This window comes from Zootoca vivipara, chromosome 7 (genome assembly GCF_965207765.1).
Source record: "Zootoca vivipara chromosome 7, rZooViv2.hap1.1, whole genome shotgun sequence".
In the NCBI taxonomy this organism is placed as follows: domain Eukaryota; kingdom Metazoa; phylum Chordata; class Lepidosauria; order Squamata; family Lacertidae; genus Zootoca; species Zootoca vivipara.
The window spans coordinates 15738544-15759605 of NC_142590.1; the positions used below are offsets into that span (position 1 = coordinate 15738544).

The following is a 21062-nucleotide window of genomic DNA, read 5'->3' on the forward strand; positions in this document are numbered from 1 at the left end:
AAGTTCATTGTCCTTTTGGTGCAAAAAATTCCATAAGGGGTTTCCAATCATTAATAAATGTCAACAATGATTTTTTATATAATTAAGCGCGACAACTTTGCCATCTCAGCCAAATCCATTAATTTCAATAACCATTCTTCCATAGTAGGTAATAATAAATCCTTTCATATTTGTGCGTATGACAATCTTGCCTCTTGATTGGAGCAAGTGGTCCATTGCAGTCCCACCCCTTCTCAGTTACTCCAGCAGGAGTGCGTCTCTCTGCTTTCTGGGTTTCTTGTGATTAGAGTCTAGTAAGCAGCACCCTGCTTTTCATTGGTTGGTGGACAACTCACTGGTAGGTACTTTGAAGAGCTCACCATAGCTGCCAAGTTATCCCTTTTTTAAAGGGATTTTCCCTTATGCTGAATAGGCTTCCTCACGAGAAAAGGGAAAACTTGGCAGCTATGGAGCTCACTTGAGTTGTCCATTCATCTGTATGGCATGACCACACAAGGTGGCAATTCCCTAAGTGCTACAGAAACAAATGTGGAAGCATGTCTTCAAGGTAGGGATGGGGAGGACATTTTCTCTTCCTGAGACAATATGCTATTCTTTGAAATTTGCACTTCTCCCAATTCCCCCAACACCAAATTATGTATATAGTGTGCCTATATTAGTAAAGATAACAGCAGGGAAAATAGCATAAAAATGTCACCTACAGCCCTGCCCTTTCCTAGATTAAAGGGGTGCGTGTATATTGTTTTTGTATGTCATTTTGGTATGTCATTTTGTGTGTTGTTTAAATTGTAAACCTCCCTGTGATCTTTGGATGAAGGGTGGTATAGAAATCTAAATAATAATAATAATAATAATAATAATAATAATAATAATAATAAATAGAAGAAATTCACAGTAAGCTGGTGCCGAAATGTGAACTGAATATAGGAATGGAGAAATGAGCAAGACTACCCCAAAGTATACACTTGGCCCTTGCAGAAAGTGCAACCTTATCTAGAGCAAGTCATCCCAGCCTACAGAGGCATCAACTTAATGAGCCTCTGTCTTGTCAGGATTCACTCTCTATTTGCTCTGTATAATGTTGTAGTCATGGAATTGTACCTACATTTCTTTTAACTGCAACTTTACCATCCTGCAACTGGCATAATCTGGAATCCTGGGGAACATTAGTCACAGTACATCTTGATCCATCAAGCTTTGGTTGAATACATCCAGTTTGGAGAAACAGAGGTCAATATCCCAGAACTACACAACTGCCTCAATTACCTGAAGAAGCGAGATCCTGCCAGTGACCCACCTCCACTGGAAGCTGAATTCCAGGTAAATTGCTCTCAGTAAAAGTTAGTTGAATGCATCCCTCTGCCTCTCAACAGCTTATTGTGGGCCCTTTTCATTTTGTTCCTCCTAGACTGAGGTTGGGAAGATCATTGCTGAGCAAAACTAAAGAGAGAAGAATGATGAGTGATTATTTGGCATTTCTACTTAATAATCTCTTCCATATTTAATTCCTTTAGCGACTGCCTTCATACAAGAATTGGCAGACACAGAGAGCAGCTAACAGAGATGAAAATAAAAGTAAAAATCGGAGTTCTGCGGTCCTTCCATGTGAGTATTTGAGGAGGCAGAAATAACTGTAGATTTCACACACTTGGTTTCTGTGACAGACAGAGGGTTGACATTAACTCATTGGAAACTATCTAAATGGCAGCCTTTGTTCTGGCTTTCTTTCCGTGCAGATGACTATAACAGAGTTCTGTTCAAGTGCGAAGAGGAGGGCAGCCGAGAGACTGAGCACGATTCCAACGATGAGGATTCTGATGAGGAAAGCGAATGTGAGGAGCCCAACAAATATATCAACGCTTCCTACATAACTGTATGTATGTTTGGATAACATATCCGTCTCATGGGTTTTAAGTCACATTGATGTAACTATTAGCATTGTATTTTGGCCACAAGTAAAGTCATTTTAAACACTGAACCAGCTCATACCGTAAGTAGCAGCCAAGAGGTGAGGCCTGGGTTTTGTTTTGCATGTTTAATGCCAGCTTTATAGCCAAGGTTCCATTTCAGCTGCACAAAATCATAAGGCATTATCACTTACTTTTTCAAAACTAAACCACAAGGTGCCATTAAAAAAAATAAACAAAACTAATGGCGACTAAATGCCTGATATGCAAATGAAGGTGCAGAACAGTAGTTAGCATATGTAAGTTTTTAAATGTTTTCTACTGATCTCTCCCAACTGAACTACAGATTACTATTCAGCTGTTGCCCTGAATTTGGTTTATATTACAAAGAGGAAAATTAAAAGATTAGGTTTCTTCCTTAACTTGATATGAAATTAATCTCTGTGCGGCGTCATGCATCCCACCATCTATTTATCTGCAACAATTTCAGGTTTCTCTCTCTCCTTTTTTTTTAAAAGGGCTACTGGCTTCAAAATGCAATGATAGCAACCCAAGGACCACTCCCAGAAACCATTGGTGACTTCTGGAACATGGTGTATCAAAGAAAAGTGAAAGTTATCGCTATGCTGACAGAACTGAAAGATGACACACAGGTTAGTCTTTATCAGTCTACAATATGGCATGGTGTCTCTTCCAAAGAAATACCAAAACTCATATTTTTCTACTACTGTCACAAAAGTCTTTTGCATGTCTTTTTGGCACAAACAACAATGGAATATTTATTTGACACTCTGCCAGTGTGGGGTGGTGGTTAAGAGCGGTAGTCTTGTAATCTGGTGAACCGGGTTTGCGTCTCCACTCCTCCACATGCAGCTGCTGGGTGACCTTGGGCTAGTCACACTTCTCTGAAGTCTCTCAGCCTCACTCACTTCACAGAGTGTTTGTGGTGGGGGGAGGAAGGGAAAGGAGAATGTTGGCCACTTTGAGACTCCTTAGGGTAGTGATAAAGCGGGATATCAAATCCAAACTCTCTTCTTCTTCTTCTTCTTCTTCTTCTTCTTCTTCTTCTTCTTCTTCTTCTTCTTCTTCTTCTTCTTCTTCTTCTTCTTCTTCTTCTTTCCAAGTGCATCCCTACATTTTCCAGCTCAATGCTACAGTGCTGCAATTTGGGAACCAGTGATTTTATTTTTATTTTTTGCTTTTCTTCAATTTCTAGGAATTCTCTGCACAGTACTGGGGAGACGAAAAGAGGACCTATGATGGTATTGCAGTTGAACTGAAGGATGTCAACCATTGTTCCAGTTACACTGTCCGTACCTTTGATGTAACACACGTGAAGGTAAATTCACAAGAACTGGATTTCTTTCCAATTCCCCCTTTTTGTTGCACTTTCAAATAAGAGAGAAAACGAAAAGGCAGGGGGGCTGTCATGCACCTCCACTTTCTTCTGTGCGCCCTGCTGCTGCATTTGTAATACAATTATGCCATTCTGATCCATATTTCTGACTTCGGAATAACCAAATAGGGGCAGACCTGAGCCATATTCTCATTCCTTGTTTCTTGTGACATGGAAGCTGCTCTGTATGGTGAGATGCCACACCACAGTGGCAATGCCCAAATGCAAAAACTATCTGGGACGCACAAAGGATGTTGCTATTGAAGTCCTGCCTGCAGGCTTCCTCTAGGTATCTGGTTGGCCACTGTGAGAACAGGAAGCTGGACTTGATTGGTCCTTGGCCTGATTCAGCTGGAATCATTTTTATGTCCTGATGCTCCATTGGTTCCACATGAAATGGAGACAGATAAAGTTAGAGAGTTTTGAAACTGGTAGTCAACATTTTCAGACACTCTTTCAACAGCTGTCTGCAACATGGGACCTGCTCTTCAACTTAATTATGTGAAACAGTAAAAAACAATACTGTAGAAGAAAATGAATGATGGTCTAGACTATGAGAAGTGACCTCGCCTTCTCAATGACTTTAGATTTCTGGAGAGAGAGTCTCTCTACTTCCATGTTATATAGACAGCAATAACAACTTTAAAGCATAGCTGATTTGTTTTCAGAAGCCATTTGCCCCCCAGGTAGAATTCCCAAAGATGTTTGCTTTTTTCTTTTCTTTCTTTTTTTTTTAGAAAAGAGAGACATTTGGTAGAGCTTTCTTCAGATATTTCCCACCGTTTTTCTTTATGCCCCAGAATGACACTATGTCTGGGACATTGTATAGGAAGCAAAATGGGAACTAGGCTACTGTTGCTGCTGGTGGTACCAGCAGCAAAAAAGAAAAGAAAAAAGGGTATGTGTGAGAAATAAACTTTGCAACTACCACTGCTAATGGTGAACCTCGTGCCCCACAATTTCTCTGCCCACAAATAGGATTCGGAGGGGGCCATCTGTGCATAGGTCTACCTTAAGATAAGGAACAGCAGGGTAATTTTTTAATGTAATAAACCTGGCCATGTAACTATGGAATTAAAAGTCACCCCCTTAGATGGCAGTTCCCCAGAATCCAACTATAACCATAGGTTTTGGGTGATCTATGAAATCTTTTGAGGCCTCTTGCTTATCAGTCTTCTTAAGGGGAGAATGGTGGGTTAGCTGAATATCTCAGGAACAAATCCCCAGATATCTTTCTGCACAGGAGTGCAATTAATTTCATTCTCTAAATGGTTCTCAGCCAAATGACTTCCATTCCCTCTGGATTTTGTTTTGTCATCTTTTGAAAAACCTCCCCTTTTATCTGTTTCTTGTAGAGGAAAGAAACCCGAAAAGTGTTTCAGTACCAGTACCATAAATGGAAAACCTTTGTTCTACCAGAGAACCCCAAAAGCTTAGTCACCATGATCCAGGAACTTAAACAGAAGCTTCCACCACCAGATGTAATAGCTGAAGCAAATATGCGGAGCAGCAATGTTCCGCTTGTTGTTCACTGCTGGTAGGTGTAAACATTAGAGATATTGCAACATGCTTTGAGGCTTGATTTCCATTTTCTCTCTCTCCAATTTCTCTCAACATTCTATATATGGTATGGAATTCAGTTTGATTTGTCTATAATGAGTCCAGAACTCTCGTCTTTGGTTTGGGCTGGGTCACACTGTACATTTTCATACCTTGTGGTTACACATGAAAGATTATAATTCTCTGTGCCCTGCCCCCTGCATCTCTCATAAGGCAAGAATAAGAATGGGCAGTGGGTTTATTGTGATGGCATTCACTGGCATAGAGTACCATCATCTTTTTTTGTTGTTTCTCAAGGCAGCCATTTTGTACTGGCGCCCACGGCGCTGTTATCAAGATATGAGTACCAGAACCTCATTTTTTTCCTTAAAAAGGATTGAGTGTAGATCTTTTAAGGCTGATGTTGCAGTTCTCACTGGTTACATAAACTAAGCTGAGCAGAAATTTCTCAGAATGTAGAAAAATTCTGAGATTTTTCTTTTCACCCTCCCCACTAGAAAAAGAATGCCACTTTTAGCTCAGTGAAGGGCTTTTTGACATCCCAAATGTCATTGGAAAATGCCAGAATCTGCTGTGCTGTGTTAGGCTACAGATTCAGCCAGTAAGAAGATGCAACAGTAACACTCTGTTTTGGCCATACTAGACCTTTGAGACAATTGATTTTCATTTCTCATCGTGAAAATGTATTTAGTTATTCCATGCTGCAAAATGAAATCCATAATTTACCATTATTTCAATAACTGGCTATATCCTTTGATGTTCATATTTCAGGCTCTGCCCTGAAAAGAATTAGTAAAATAAAATGTGATCTCATCCAGGTAACAGCCCTTCCTAACTCAACCTAGTTACATTACTGACATTGTACTTTGGCTTGTATTTACTACACATGGCAAGATGCTAGAGCAAGCCTTGAGACTGTACATGGTCTATTCTTGCTCTGTATGAAATATCACCATTCCTTGTATTTCCAATATTCTGCCATTGAGTACCATTGCATATGTATCCAAAGAGCCTAAGTACAAGAGGATCAATGTTTGCAGAAATATAACTATTTGTTGGGGAGATACCCCAAAACAACCTAATGATGCCTGAGCAAGCTTTGTGGCCACTAAATGCTGATTGTTGATATGGAAATGCAGAAAATTGGTGGTCGTGGCGGTCATGGTGTCCTCAATATTTGGCTGCAGGTTCCACTTGTATCATACTATTTCAGAGCATTGCTGAACTTTCTGTTATATTGCTTCTATAGACTAACACTGTTGATTTTCTGGAATATCATTTTGTAGTGATGGTGCCCAGCAAACAGGAGTATTCTGTGCTTTGCTGAATCTTTTGGAAAGTGCAGAGACTGAAGGCATAATAGATGTTTTCCAAACTGTGAAATCTCTCCGTCGAGCCCGGCCAGCAATGATTTCCTCCTTTGTAAGTGAATCAAACTGAGTTGTTATTTGGGAATAATACTACAGATATCACTGCAGTTCAGCAGGTGGATTGAGCTTTTCTTTCTTTCCTTCTTTAATCAATTAATTAAAATATTCATAGCCTACTTTTTAAAGTAAAAGATTTAAGGGGGCTAGCAAAACTTGGCTTAAAACAATAAAAATAGAATAATTAAATGCGAGTGCAGTGAAAATGCAGGCTGGCTCTGTCGGTTTAAGTAATTAAGTACTCTGTTTTAATGTTGAAACCTCATATTTTTTAATGCCATAGATCAGGCATGTCCAACTCTTAAGAGACTGCAATCTACTGCCACTATATAAAAAATTGGCAGTGATTTACCCATTGGATTGACCAAAGTTGTTGAGCTTTTTGAGCTTGCCTGCTATAGATCAAACAATGCTAGATTAATGCAGGGAAGGTTGGTTGTGAGAGCCAAGCTGTCTTTCAAAGAGGCATATCTGCCATTGTTTAAAGAACTTGTGATAAGCTTCCTAGGAACTTGGGCTCCCTGTAGTTTCATTTGATAAAACCCACTGTTTTAGACCAGCAGAATTTGATGCATGATTGCGGGGGGGGGGGGGGGGGAGGATGGGCTAACAAGCCTAGCCACCACACTTTGCCTGTCTCCCAGCCTTCATTCTCCTGCTCAGGGAAACCACTTGAGGGAGGAAAAAGCATAGGACACCGTTGTGCCGATAGTCATTCTGCTTTCTCTTTTTCTTCTTTGAATTCCTTCCTTTTTAGGAGGATTATCAGTTTTTGTATGATGCTATTGCCAGCGTGTATCCTGCCCAGAATGGACAACTGCAAAAAAACCAAGAACACAAAGTGAATATTCCAAATGATGTAAAGGAAGAAGGGGTTATTGTTGATCTCTGCCTTCCAGTCCAGACAAGTGGGAATAATGCAGAAAAGCACGAAGAATCTAAAGCCAAGGATGGATCGAGGGAAGCAGAAAATTCTTCCAATGGACCCACAAACCCAATTTTAACTGAAATAGCCTAAAAGCTTAATCTTCCCTTCCCACTTCAAGGCTTCTGTGCATCCCACAGATGGTTCATTCAGCAGCAAATGTTGGGGGAATGTTCTCTCACTCACACAATCCCAAACTCTTGTTTTCTTTAGAGAAAGTTTTTTTTAATGAACTCCTGAAAAGATTGTTTCCCCGCAAAGGTACGCAATAGGTCACTTGAAACTTGTAGATAGCTTCAGCATCCTGTGAATTGTGCATGTGTGTTTGTGTGTAGAGTTGCCATTTTTAGTCCTTTGGTGATATTTGTATTCTTTGGTGTGTGTGGTGGTTTTTTTTTTTAATTGTATAGTATCAAGCTCTCCCCCCTTTTTTTTACAAGTTGGTATTTTACATAGCACTGAAAGAGGAAAGGAAATCTTAACTTGTTTTTGTTTGTTTTAACATAAGAGAAAATCGCTAGTACAGTTTAGATACGTATCACCAGTCATATGCAACTACAGATTTAAATGTACAGGCAGATATGCAAAGCAAAGTGCAACACTTCTAGTTTAAAGACACTCTTAATACAAGGTTGTGATATAGCAGATGAAAGTGAAGATCAAAGTGTGTATGGGGGGAGGGGGGTAGGTTTAGAAAATTACACTGGGCACCCCTAGGTACTTGTTCTTTGTTGGTATCTGTCTCTCTTTGGAGACAATGGAATTGAAGGCACCTTTGGGGGTGAACTTAAACTGTTGGAAGGTTGTAGAGACCCATACAGGAGAGACATGTAACAGCTGGGGCTGATGAAGGCGTAAATTATATACTGTTTGGGGAATATGCCCGCTGGTGAGCAGATGGTAGCATTGGTGCAAATACAATGCATACACAACACAATGCCCATTGTAGACATGGAGCATTTCCTGATACAGTGGTACCTCGGGTTACAAACACTTCAGGTTACAAACGCTTCAGGTTACAGACTCCGCTAACCCAGAATCATAGAATCATAGAGTTGGGAGAGACCACAAGGGCCATCCAGTCCAACCCCCTGCCAAGCAGAAAACACCATCAAAGCATTCTTGACATATGCCTGTCAAGCCTCTGCTTAAAGACCTCCAAAGAAGAAGACTCCACCACACTCCTTGGCAGCAAATTCCACTGCCGAACAGCTCTTACTGTCAAATAGTACCTTGGGTTAATAACTTTGCTTCAGGATGAGAAGAGAAATCACGCAGCGGCAGTGGGAGGCCCCTTTAGCTAAAGTGGTACCTCAGGTTAAGAACAGTTTCAGGTTAAGAACGGACCTCCGGAACGAATTAAGTTCTTAACCAGAGGTACCACTGTACTCAAGTAACCGTACTGTTTCAAGATCCTGCTATTTTTTAAAGACTTGCATTTCTCCAACCAGCCTCAGGATGGCACTGTGTTCATAGATATCCAACTGACTGTTCCCCTTAGGATGTGCAAAAAGGTCGCTTGTAAGTTATGAACGTTGAATGTTTTGCAATTTGCTAGATGGACATCAGTCAGTTTACTTGGTTTCCACATGTTATCACACCTGAAACATTACAAACACACACACACACACACAGAGTTTTCTCTGGCTTGAATGAAGCTTTTCTTAAAATATGTTTTCTTTTTATTCTTGTATATGCTATTCTTTCTGAAATTATGCAAATTTTATATGAAAATAAGTTTTATATGTTTTATTTCTATTTCTACTTTGAAATAAAAATAATATATCTGATAAAAATAACCCCTCAGAAATTATTCTGAGGCATAGAAAAGGTTTGGTATCATTGCAATAAACAAGGTGCATTGGATTTTTTTTTTTTTAACAGGCCATCCTAAATTGATGTCTTCTGCAACACAAAATGTATGGTTTTCAGGGCCAAACTACATAGCTGTTACAGGGTTATTAGCATTTATTAGTCACTCAAAGCAACTTACAAAAAGTTGTAGTGTGGGCTGTACAATTCGTATTTGGGCTCTGTCACTGAGGAAAGCGAATAGTATGAGCGGCGTTCATCTTGCTTTCAGGCCAAGAGAGCTGGCATTTGTCCGGAGACAGCTTTCCGGGTCATGTGGCCAGCATGACTAAACCACATCTGACACAACGGAACACCGTGACGAAAACCAGAGCTCACGGAAATGCCATTTACCTTCTCGCTGCAGCAGTATCTATTTATCTACTCGCACTTGCATGCTTTCAAACTTCTTGGTTGGCGGGATCTGGGACAGAGCAACGGAAGATCACTCAGTCACAGGGATTCGAACCGCTGATCGGCAAGGCCAAGAGGCTCAGTGGTTTAGACCACAGCGCCACCTGTGTCCCTTGTATCTAAACCTAAATCACTGCAGACACAAGGCTACATTTTGCAGCCTACTTCTGCAGACGGTGCGCATTACTCCAGCACACTTTCGCAAGTCAGATTGCAATTATTATTATTATTATTATTATGCTTCCCTTAATGTTCTTGATATTTGCCATGATCAGAAAGTAAAATATAAATGTAGGCCTCCGGGTACAGGGTGGTGTATAAGTTGAATAAATAAATAATAAATAAAATAAAATAAAGCTTAGGGAAAAATTGGTGTCAACTTGGGTTCCCCTACCTGGAAAACATCTTCACTAGCCCTGACCTCCATCCAGTGCTAAAAAGAGGGCTAAGGGCTAAGAAGAGGTAGGACACCAAATGTCACAGCTTGTCTAATAATTACTTCATGGTAATTTTCCTTGGGTATGTAGATAGTCTAAAACCTGGGAAAATAGCAAGGCATCAAATATTCTAATGGTAATTAGGCAGGAGCAGAATTAGGGTCAAGCAGTAGATGAAGGAAAGGTGGGGAATTGTTTTACACCAGGTGGGGAGGTAATTAAAAAAAATATTAAGAGGGACAGCTGTCCGTCTGTTTCAGGTGCCCAAAGGTACAACTACATTGTTTGTCCACTAGGCTGTGCTAAAACATTTCAAATAGAAGTTCATCTTTAAAACAAGAAGTGCTTTGAGACAAATACTTAGGAGGCTGTGGCAGTAAACGTCTGCTGGAAACTTTTGTTTCTGCAAACCTACCCTAGCATAGAATCTAGCCTATGTTTGTCTTAAAAGTTTTACTGATTTTATCTGTTTCTATTATTCTCATGTCTTAACAGTGCTGTAGATTTCAGCTGTGTTTTATAGAAAATTTTATTGTGCATGGTGGGGGATGAGTGTTCAGACCCCTGGGCTCTCACTTGTGGGGTGCCTCAGGGTTCTGTCCTCTCCCCCATGCTTTTTAACATCTATATGCAGCCGCTGGGAGAGATCATCAGGGGGTTTGGGCTGGGTGTCCATCAGTATGCTGATGATACCCAGCTCTACCTCTCTTTTAAATCAGAACCAGTGAAGGCGGTGAAGGTCCTGTGTGAGTGCTTGGAGGCGGTTGGAGGATGGATGGCGGCTAACAGATTGAGATTGAATCCTGACAAGACAGAAGTACTGTTTGTGGGGGACAGGAGGCGGGCGGGTGTGGAGGACTCCCTGGTCCTGAATGGGGTAACTGTGCCCCTGAAAGACCAGGTGCGCAGCCTGGGAGTCATCTTAGACTCACAGCTGTCCATGGAGGCACAGGTCAACTCCGTGTCCAGGGCAGCTGTTTATCAGCTCCATCTGGTACGCAGGCTGAGTCCCTACCTGCCCACTGACTGTCTCTCCAGAGTGGTGCATGCTCTAGTTATCTCTCGCTTGGACTACTGCAATGCGCTCTACGTGGGGCTACCTTTGAAGGTGACCCGGAAACTACAACTAATCCAGAATGCGGCAGCTAGACTGGTGACTGGGAGCGGCCGCCGAGACCACATAACACCGGTCCTGAAAGACCTACATTGGCTCCCAGTACGTTTCCGAGCACAATTCAAAGTGTTGGTGTTGACCTTTAAAGCCCTAAACGGCCTCGGTCCGGTATACCTGAAGGAGCGTCTCCACCTCCATCGTTCTGCCCGGACACTGAGGTCCAGCTCCGAGGGCCTTCTGGCGGTTCCCTCACTACGAGAAGCCAAGTTACAGGGAACCAGGCAGAGGGCCTTCTCGGTAGTGGCACCCACCCTGTGGAATGCCCTCCCACTAGAGGTCAAAGAGAACAACAATTACCAGACCTTTAGAAGGCATCTCAAGGCAGCCCTGTTTAGGGAAGCTTTTAATGTTTAATGGATTTCTGTATTTTAATGTTTGATGGATTTCTGTATTTTAGAATTTCTGTTTTGTTGGAAGCCGCCCAGAGTGGCTGGGGGAACCCGGCCAGATGGGCGGGGTATAAATAATAAATTATTATTATTATTATTATTATTATTATTATTATTATTATGGCACTTAGGGATTTTTTTTTCTAAATAAGTAAAATAATATGGCAAGAAGGATGAAACCAGTGGTTCTTAAATCACAGCCATTAGTGCAACTGACAGTGAGATTGAAGTTGCACCCTAGCCCCACTTACCTGGGAGTAAATCCCATTGAATTCAATAGGACATACTTCTGAGTAGACATGGTTAGATTGCACTGTAAGCCAGGGAGGACTTTTATGGTGCCACTAAACATTTGCAGGGGCTTTGCTTAACATGGGTGTGGACAAATTGAGGTCTTCTTCAGCTCCCATTAGCCGGCATGGCCAAAAGTCAGAGATGATGGGGTTTTTAGTTAAACAACAACTGAATGGCCTCAGCTTCTCCATCCTTGGTTTAAAGGACAAAAATAGAGTTTCACCCTGTTTTCAAGCTCAGTGGGTACTATCTGGATGAGGGACTCACACCTAACTTTAACCTGTGCATGATCACGGCTGTTTTGTGTGTGCTTCTGCTACTGTCTGATCAAGACCCATCTTGACTACTGTCTGGCCAAGTCCGGAAGAACTCCCTAAGACCAATTTGCCAAGAATCAAAGTATTTCCATAATGAGACTCCCAATCCTTTTGCAGAGGTCTGCAACTTGGTTTTTTTTAAAAAAAAATAGTGGAGGGGGTGTTAACCCCCCTCCAAGTCCAGTGCCTCCTCAATATGCATCATATTTCCTTCATGACAAAACAATACCGGTGCATCTATATGTACATTAAACGGAGCCTTCTGCCAGGGCCTTGAATTTCAGTTTGTGGTCATTGCTTCCTCTGACTTCATAAATGTAAGATGGAGGATAAGACAAGGAAAGCTTTTAGCTGCATCTCTGCTGAGGATGACACCATTCTAGTGGCCACGAGAGGAGAGTAGGAAGTTAACTCACTCCCCGTTCAGATACTGTATTTGTATGGGCTTTGCAAAGACTTGCACAGTGCTTGCCTTTGTAAGGGAATGTGCAGAACAGTTGGAAGGGACCCTAAGGATCATCTAGTCCAACCCCCTGCAATGCAGGAATATGCAGGTGTCCCATACGGGGATCAAACCTGCAACCTTGGCATTACCAGCACCATGCACTAACCAACTGAGCTCCAGTATGAGGCTCTAAATCGGGTGAGAATGCCCCTTAGAAAGCCCTGTGCCAAGCCTGGCCTGGCCTGGCCAAGTTGCTGCCACTTCCAGCCTTGGGGTGGGGGTGGGGTTTGCACCTGCCAAGTGCTGCATCAGCCAGTCGGGCTCCCCACTGCATGGGCTGGCAGGGCAGCATGGCCCTGTGAATCCTCTGTGCCCTGCACTCACCTGGCGGCAGCAGCAATAAGGGTTGGGCAATGCAGTGGGTTTTGTTTACCCTCTGTACCCCGGGCACCAGCAAAGGACACAACGGTGCTGCCCTGTGCTGTGCTTTGAAGTCCTGACAATAACAGGAATGGGGACCCTGTGACCCTTGAGGTGTTTCTGGACTCCAACTCCTGGTAGCCCTAGCCAAAAAGGCTAACAACTTCTGGAGGGCCACAGGTTCCCTACCCCTGCCTTGCTCCTTTGGGTCTCAACGGAGCCCCTCAGCCCCTGACTTAATCCCAAGCCATTCCATCATTGTTGCCCCCAACACCTCTTTCCTACAATGTCTTCTAGGACCCCACACATTCAGGGCTGCAGCAGGTCACCTACAGGAGAATGACGGGCAGTAGACTGTCCCACCCTACAATTTAATCACATAGTATTTAAATGAGTTTGGAGATAATTCATGAGCAGTCCATCACTCCTGTAAAGGGTGACTTTAGGCAGCAGGACAGAGAGTGGTGATCCTTCAGTCCTTTAATCTCCAATTCAGCTGCACAGGAAGGCAATTTCAGCCTTTGGAATTCTTTGAATGCCCACAGGGCTGGCTCTAACTTTAGGCAGGGTAGGGCAGCTGCCTTGGTGAACAGATTCTAAGGGACAGAGAGCAGTGATGAGATGCTGGAAGAAGGAACTGTGTGTGCCATGTGGCCTGATCTGTGCCCTCTAAACTAGCCATCAGGTGTCTGGCGTGGTGGAGCAGGATGGTGACCCATGCCAATTCCCAGATTCAAATGCCAGCCCAGTTGGCTTCTGTAAATCGAAGGGGGGAGGCATATGGAATAGAGGGGCCTATTTCCATCTGAATAAACATGCACAGGATTGTGCTGTACAGCCCACACCTTAAAACGTTAAGCGCAAATGCAACAAGTATCGCAAGTATAGCCTTCAGGGAGCTGTGATCAGTGTATTTTCCATGGAAAACCTAGATTTGCAACTGTGCAATGTGTGAATCATGGGATGGGATTCGTTCTGTCAAAACAGGCACTTCTGTGCTCAAATAGAAAATCAAATGCCAACAAATCCAAGGTAAACAGTTGTAATGAACCAAAACTGAAATTAAAACCATATTACAAAAAGTAAAGCAAACAGGAAGGTGGATATTATATATATATATATATATATATATATATATATATATATATATATATACACACACTACACTGGTACCCATGTGCTGCAACGCAATACTTTTCCACCCAGAAAGAAGAATGCAACAAAGAGAAGTGCAATGATCTCAGGCTTTGAAATAATCCAGTGCAAATTAAGGTCTGTTGCAAGTGGTTTCAGGATAAAGACCACACAGGCAGGAAATGCTTTTTTTAAAAAAGGAACCTGGGCTAAATAAAAACAGAAACATAAGAACAGGATATAGTTTGAGCTGGGCCAAAAAAAAAAAAAAGGAAAAGGAAAAAGAAACTCTGTCTATGCAGGTGTTCATCTGTTAGCCTTCTGGACGTCTTTGGGGGGAAGTGGGCATGCCAGATTAAACAACAGACATTGCTGCCAACTGTATGTTTGTACAGCCTCATTTCAGCAGAAACTTATATAAGGTTTTGCCATCACAAGTGCAAAGCTGGTAGTTTTAAGTAATGAATTTGTGCACAAATGCTTGCTTGGACCAGTTGACATATAGTAATTTCACTCTCTCCATTGGTATGTCTTTATTTTAATGAATAAATAAGAATAATAATTTTAACCACAACAACAAACCACTGACTTTAACAGTAACAAAATCCCACCAGTCTTGTTTTAAATGTATACAATTAATTCAGGCAGTCCAAATAGGTGTCTCAACAAAACTAAGCAATGATAAGTCATGCATTCACAGAAAGGGTAGTGAGATCTTGAAACCCCTAAGTGAAAGAGAGCGAATGTTTGCCCTTCCAACCTTACAGTGTGAGTTACCATCAGGGTTTCCCGGAATCCATTTTTGTTGTACCTCTGTTAGTCCCCACACCACAGAGATATAATTTAAGAGTGTGCGAACATCCACAATTGCAAAGGATTTCTATCAAAGTTGGCATCTGCAGTAATCTCTGACCAGAGAGAAAACACTAGAGGGCATTTCCACATCCAATGCCTCAAAGAGGCACTTTCAGCACAACATCTCCAACATTTATCTGAACTAACCAATTCCTTCCCATAAAGTGCCATTAGTTTTGGCCCAGTTCTCCAATCTGTTGAGGTTTTTCTGAACCCTGATTCTGTCTTCGGCAGCCTTGGCTACCCCTCCCAGTTTGGTGTCATCTTTCAAATTGGATGAGCATCCAACCATTTGTGAGCACTCTGGGTTTGGTCAGTCAACCAGCTTCAAATCCACCTGACAGTTTGTTATCTCACCCGGTCCACATGTTGCCAGCTTCTCCACAAGAATACCATGTCAAAAGAATAGATAGTCAAAAGCCTTACTGAAATCTAGTTGTTTGCTTGCCCTCCCACACACACACACACACACACAGAGAGAGAGAGAGAGAGAGAGAGAGAGAGAGAGAGAGAGAGAGAGAGAGAGAGAGAGAGAGAGAGAAGCACATTGCAAGCAGCCTTGGCACTCTTTGCTTGACACAGGACCAGTCTTGGGAAGCCTGCCATAAGTTGCCAGTGCTCTTGACACAGAGTAGCATTGACAAAGATGGGGGGGGGTGTTGCATAGGCCATTTACCTTCTGCACCCAAGATTAATTTCTCAGTTATATGAGTGATGAGGTGCACCTGCATTTAGCCCCCCCCTTTTCCACTGCCCAAAATTACATAATTCTATCACTAAAACAAATAGACCTTGCTTTTGCATGTGTGTGCTTAAGGGCAAAGGAAAACCAAGTCAGACTAATATTTTGGGTGCTGCGTTCATTTTATATGTTATTGCTTTAATAATAACTAGCTATGGTGTTGGTGTAATGAAACATTCCCTCTTAAGACCTAGCAGAAGCCCTGTTTGGGTGTTCAAGCAACAGCTGGGGGGCAAGTGTGTAAGGAGAGAAGTGTGTGTGTGTGTGTGTGTGTGTGTGTGTGTGTGTACGCACACACACACACACACACACACACCAGCCCTCTACCCAGCAGCTCCAGCCCACGTGTCTCTCCCAAGCCATTCTGTGATGGGCAACAAGCTCTGAAAAGGAAGCTTTTAAGTATGTGTGGATGGGCACGCTAAATTCACTGCACATTCCTGTGGGGGTTAGAACATGGTTAGAAGTTCCCTACCTCCTCAGTGTAAGAAACCCTGTGGTTTGGGATTGGGTCTTGCACACTGTGCCCCCTTCACACAAACACTTTGAACACTGGACTTCTGTTATTTTACTGGTTACATTATTCATCACTACCTCCAACGGGTAGTTTCATCACACAATCCTGTACTGCACATTTTACCATCTTATCTATTTAGACTCAGCACTATGCATCAGCATGGCATAAGATAAAGGACTTTTCTTATGCGCAGTCTGCTTTGTGTTCAGACCACTGTTCCATTTTGTGTGGCTTCTGAAGTTCATAACAAAGCCCTTTACACATGAGCCACCCCCCCCCCAAGGCTTAGTAAAGTTCTCCCTTACTGAAACTGGAATCTGTTTGCTGTTGCCCATCGAGGAATCCGGCACAATCACTTTCAATCATCTGTTCCAATGTCCTCCCCACCACCAGCACACACACAAATGCACGCACTCTGTATATAGTGGTTCATTATAAGTCTGATGCAACAGCTGTTAGTGACCATGTGACTGATATGGTTTTTCCAACAGATGTACAAATGATAACCCATCTATGAGAAAATATCTGCTGACCTGCCCAAGGTCTTCACCCTCACCCTCTCTCTCACCAATGGCTCCTTGGGGTTCTTTAGAAATCAAAAGACTTACCTTCCAGCTCAACACTAACTTGCCAAATGGGAAGGAGCCAGGCTGCTCCTATAGGCTCTGAAAAAGTGGCACTGCCTAAGGGCAGAATTATGGAGGCAGAGGCGGATAAAGCGAGACATTTCTGAATCATCGGACATATTAGCTATGAATACACAGGGAAAGGAGGCTGATACTGATCTGCCTTCACTGTGGCTGCTGCCATTATATTTAAATAGGAGGATGAGTGCAGGGGTGTGCACAAAAAGCCCTGCCCCCAACCCCCAGCCCAACCCAGTCAATCTCTGAGCTTTTCCTGCTGAATGGGGAAAAGGTACGCAGTAGTCATGTAGACATGCTAGCTTGAATGCAAGCAGAACCCTCTGTTTGATCAAGGTCCCTGACTGTGTGGTTGGTTCTACTCATGTTCAAGCAAATGTCAGTAAAAGCTCCTTGCAGACCCCCCCTCCCCCCTGGAAGGTTGGGGCTGATGTGCATAGGGAGGAAAAATCACAGGGAAAGTAGAGGGGCAAAGGGAACTTGTGTGTGCCGGTGGCATAGCATGTGGAGGGGCCAGAGAGGCAGTGCCCAATTCTGAAAGAGGCATAACCAGGTGCCCCCACGACACACACTCCATGTGGCTGAGCTCCTACCGCCCTTTGGAGCTGCAGCGAAGCAAGCTGTGCCCTGTCCGGGTCTTCGGGGCTGGGGAGGTGCCTCCTTTTCCATGTAGCTAGCAAAGGGACGCCTGTGTGCACACACACCCCGGTCTGGCCGATGAAGTTGGGCTGGATCGCCCTTCGTTCCGTGAGGGCTTCATACCTCCCCGTGCTTCCACCCCAGCTGCCCAGTCCAGCAGGGGGCACAATACTTGCTCCACCCTTGACACCGGCATCCCACCCTGCACCACTCTATGTGTGCACCCAGAATCTGCAGCTTAAGGCCCCGAAGAAGGCTGGCCTAAGAAGTTGCAGACAGGTCCAGCCAAGTAGGGTCCAGGTGACTAGGCTACGAAAGCAACCAGTTGCTAGAACACTACAGTCCTTAGCTCTCTGCAATCCAGCGTCTTGTTCTTACACCCTGATTGACCCATGGGCCAATAGATTTCCCCAACCAGCTTCTTTCCAGATGTTTTAGACTTCAACTCCCACCAGCTCTTTAGCTATGCTGGTGGAGCCGATGGTAGTTGTATATATGGAGATTAAGCAAGAGGTAGGGAAACCAAGTGTAGATAATAGTGGGTTAAGATGGACATGTAACCTCACCTGCTATGAGGCTGCTTCCTGTGGTCTTGGCTTTAATGGTACTAAGATTTTTTTTACTTAACTCACTATCTCTAACACGGTGGATTAAAATATTTTACTATATCCATAATTCTTTTTTAATTAAAACATTTAATACAATGTCCACAGAAAGAATAATAAACATATAATTAAGATTATAATGTCGTTTTACATCATCTTAGTTAACGGCCAATTTAGGGAACTAGGTAGCAAATTTCTCCCGCCAATTTCGCAAACATGTCTGTGGAGAGCCTGTGTGTGAAACTTTTCGAATCTGTCAACTCTGTTTTGCATTATGTGGATCATTATGTCATTACGACACTTGCCATGTTTGAAGTTCCTTGGGGCAGGGGAATAGGACTATTGTACAATTCCAATTATTTCCACTAATATTCCCCCCCCCCAGCTTGGCAGTGTTTGTGGGCATCTACAAGTGTCCACTTTCTCTTTCTCTCTCACACAAATTTCCTCATGTGAAATATTACTCAGGCGATGTTTGCCAGCAGTCTCTGGCACTTGCGTCATGAGGGAATTCGCCTGCAGCAGGGCTCTCCCCACACAATGGAAGACCAATGTTCCAAGAAGTCAGCGCCTCTCATTATGAGCTTATCTGGGGTGAGTGAAGGCAGCTGCTGAGTTTCACTGGCTACCCTCATTAGGCGTGTGAGAGGGTTTGTCTGCAGGAGGGAAATGGGGGAGGACCTGAGGGGGAAAGCTTTGCATAATTTCATGGTTCCTTTAAAGAAGCATAGATTTCGCAAGCAGGAACGAAGGAACTGAAGTCCAGATAAAGCCTACCGCCCCTCCTTCACCCCCCCTGCCCCCCCAAAAAACCTGCAAAAGGAGGGAAGCAAAATACAGACAACTGTAAGAAATACAGGACAAAAAGAACCCTTTCATGGGGAACAATGATATCAGTAGTGATGGTCGAAAGGGCTGGTTCAGTATTTTTAATCCTATGCAGATGATGCATGGTGATGATTGCTGGTTATAACTAGGAAATGGTTCACTCAGAACAGAACAGACTTGTTGGAATAGGTTTGTTACGCGAAATTGTTTATTGAAATGACTTTTTGATTATGGTGATGGTGAAGATTAAAAGATATAAGCCAAAATAATTTGAAACAATTAATGGACGAGGAAATAGAGAACAGGATTCTATGGGCAAAACAAAGAACTTTTGAACTAGGGAATAGATCAGGTAAGTTATTGGCCTGGCAGTTAAGAAAGAGGCGAAGCGAACAACAAATTATAACAATAAAGGATGGGGGAAAGACCAAGACCGAGGTAGAAGAAATTCAAGATTGTTTCGTGAAATATTATAGCAAATTGTATAAGGGGGAGGGTATTAGTAAAAAGAAATTGGAGAATTATTTTGAAAAATTTAATGGAACTAAAATAAGCTCGGAAGAATTGGAGAAATTAAATGAACCTATTTCGTACCAAGAAATAGATGAGGAGATAAATAAATTAAGGTTAGGAAAATCACCTGGTACGGATGGTTTGTCAGGGAAACATTACAAAGTGCTACAAAACGAGCTCAGAGAAGTGTATAAAACAATGGTAAATGAGATATTAGAAGGGGGAATGTTTCCCAAGACATGGCAGGATACGTTTATTACCCTGATACCCAAAGATAAAGAAAGACGAGAGGAAATAGGGAATTACAGGCCAATTTCATTGCTGAATATTGATTATAAATTATATGCGGGAATCCTGGCCAATAGGATAAAAGGTGTCCTGAACAGAGTTATAGGTAAAGAGCAACAGGGATTTTTACCCCAAAGAAAGATGTCTAGTAATATTAGAGTGCTGTTAGATATTTTTGAATATGTAGATTGGAGACCTAGCAAAAAGGTAGCTTTCATATTCCTGGACGCCGAAAAGGCATTTGACAACTTGGCATGGGATTTTATGAAAGAGGCATTAAGGAAATTGGGAATTACGGGTAGGTTTATGGAGGGAATAAATGCAATCTACAAAAAACAAATAGCAAGGCTGATTATCAACGGGGGTGTAACAAGAGAATTTGAAATATCTAAGGGGACGAGGCAGGGATGCCCACTGTCCCCGCTGTTATTCATCTGGGCATTAGAATTTTTGATGAAAGATATTTTAATGGACAAGGAACTCAAGGGTATAGCGATTGGGAAAAGCGAGTTTAAAGTGCGAGCATTCGCTGATGATCTAATAATAATGTTGGAGGACCCAGTGGAGACCCTACCCAAATTGAAACAAAAATTATTGGATTACGGGAAGGTAGCGGGGTTAAAAGTTAATAATCAGAAAACTAAATTGATGATCAAAAATATAAGGAAGGCGGAGGAAGAAAAAATACAAATGATCAGTGAATGGGAGATAGTGAGAAAAATCAAATATTTGGGAATTGTCATATCTAATAACAATGTGGATTTATTTGATAACAATTATGCTAAGATTTGGAGGAAAGTAAAAGAGGAGTTGGAGAATTGGAAGGGATTAAATTTAACATTCGCAGGAAGGATCGCCGCAATCAAGATGATGGTATTACCAAAATTGATATTTTTATTCCAAATGCTACCGATAAAAATCAAAAAAGACACATTCGAGACGTGGAAGAGAGATCTGGGCAATTTTATTTGGCAAGGAAAGAAAGCAAGGGTTCAGTTTAGGATATTAACGGATGCAAAAGAGAGGGGTGGCTGGGGAGTCCCAAATCTGAAATTGTATTATGCGGCATCATGCTTGTGTTGGATGAGAGAATGGTTCCTGTTGGACGACCTGGAACTACTCAAGTTGGAGGGCTTTAGGAACATTGGAGGGTGGCATGCACACCTGTTGAGAGAAAAGAGGGAAGAATATTCATCATTTACTAATCATGTGTTCAAAAAACCTCTGTTTGATATTTGGGAAGAATTTAGAAATTTGTTAGAACCTAAGGTCCCATGGTGGGCTTCACCTTTAGAAATGTCAGCGATGAGTAGGGAACCTAAAGGGGGTAACTGGCCAACG

General features: G+C 42.5%; 1 protein-coding gene across 5 annotated transcripts in view; it reads left to right on the plus strand.

The window, feature by feature from the left end:
• PTPRC (protein tyrosine phosphatase receptor type C) overlaps positions 1–9081 on the plus strand; it is a 72213-nt gene extending 63132 nt beyond the window's left edge. For all 5 annotated transcript variants that reach the window (XM_088673749.1, XM_035122244.3, XM_035122245.3 and 2 more), the window contains 8 exons: positions 1171–1320; positions 1515–1605; positions 1737–1873; positions 2426–2560; positions 3124–3246; positions 4659–4840; positions 6150–6285; positions 7048–9081. In XM_088673749.1, the coding sequence (XP_088529875.1) occupies positions 1171–1320; positions 1515–1605; positions 1737–1873; positions 2426–2560; positions 3124–3246; positions 4659–4840; positions 6150–6285; positions 7048–7308 (1215 nt within the window). In that variant the 3' untranslated portion in view covers positions 7309–9081. The remainder of the gene's footprint in view (positions 1–1170; positions 1321–1514; positions 1606–1736; positions 1874–2425; positions 2561–3123; positions 3247–4658; positions 4841–6149; positions 6286–7047) is intronic.
• The last annotated feature ends 11981 nt before the right edge of the window (positions 9082–21062 follow it).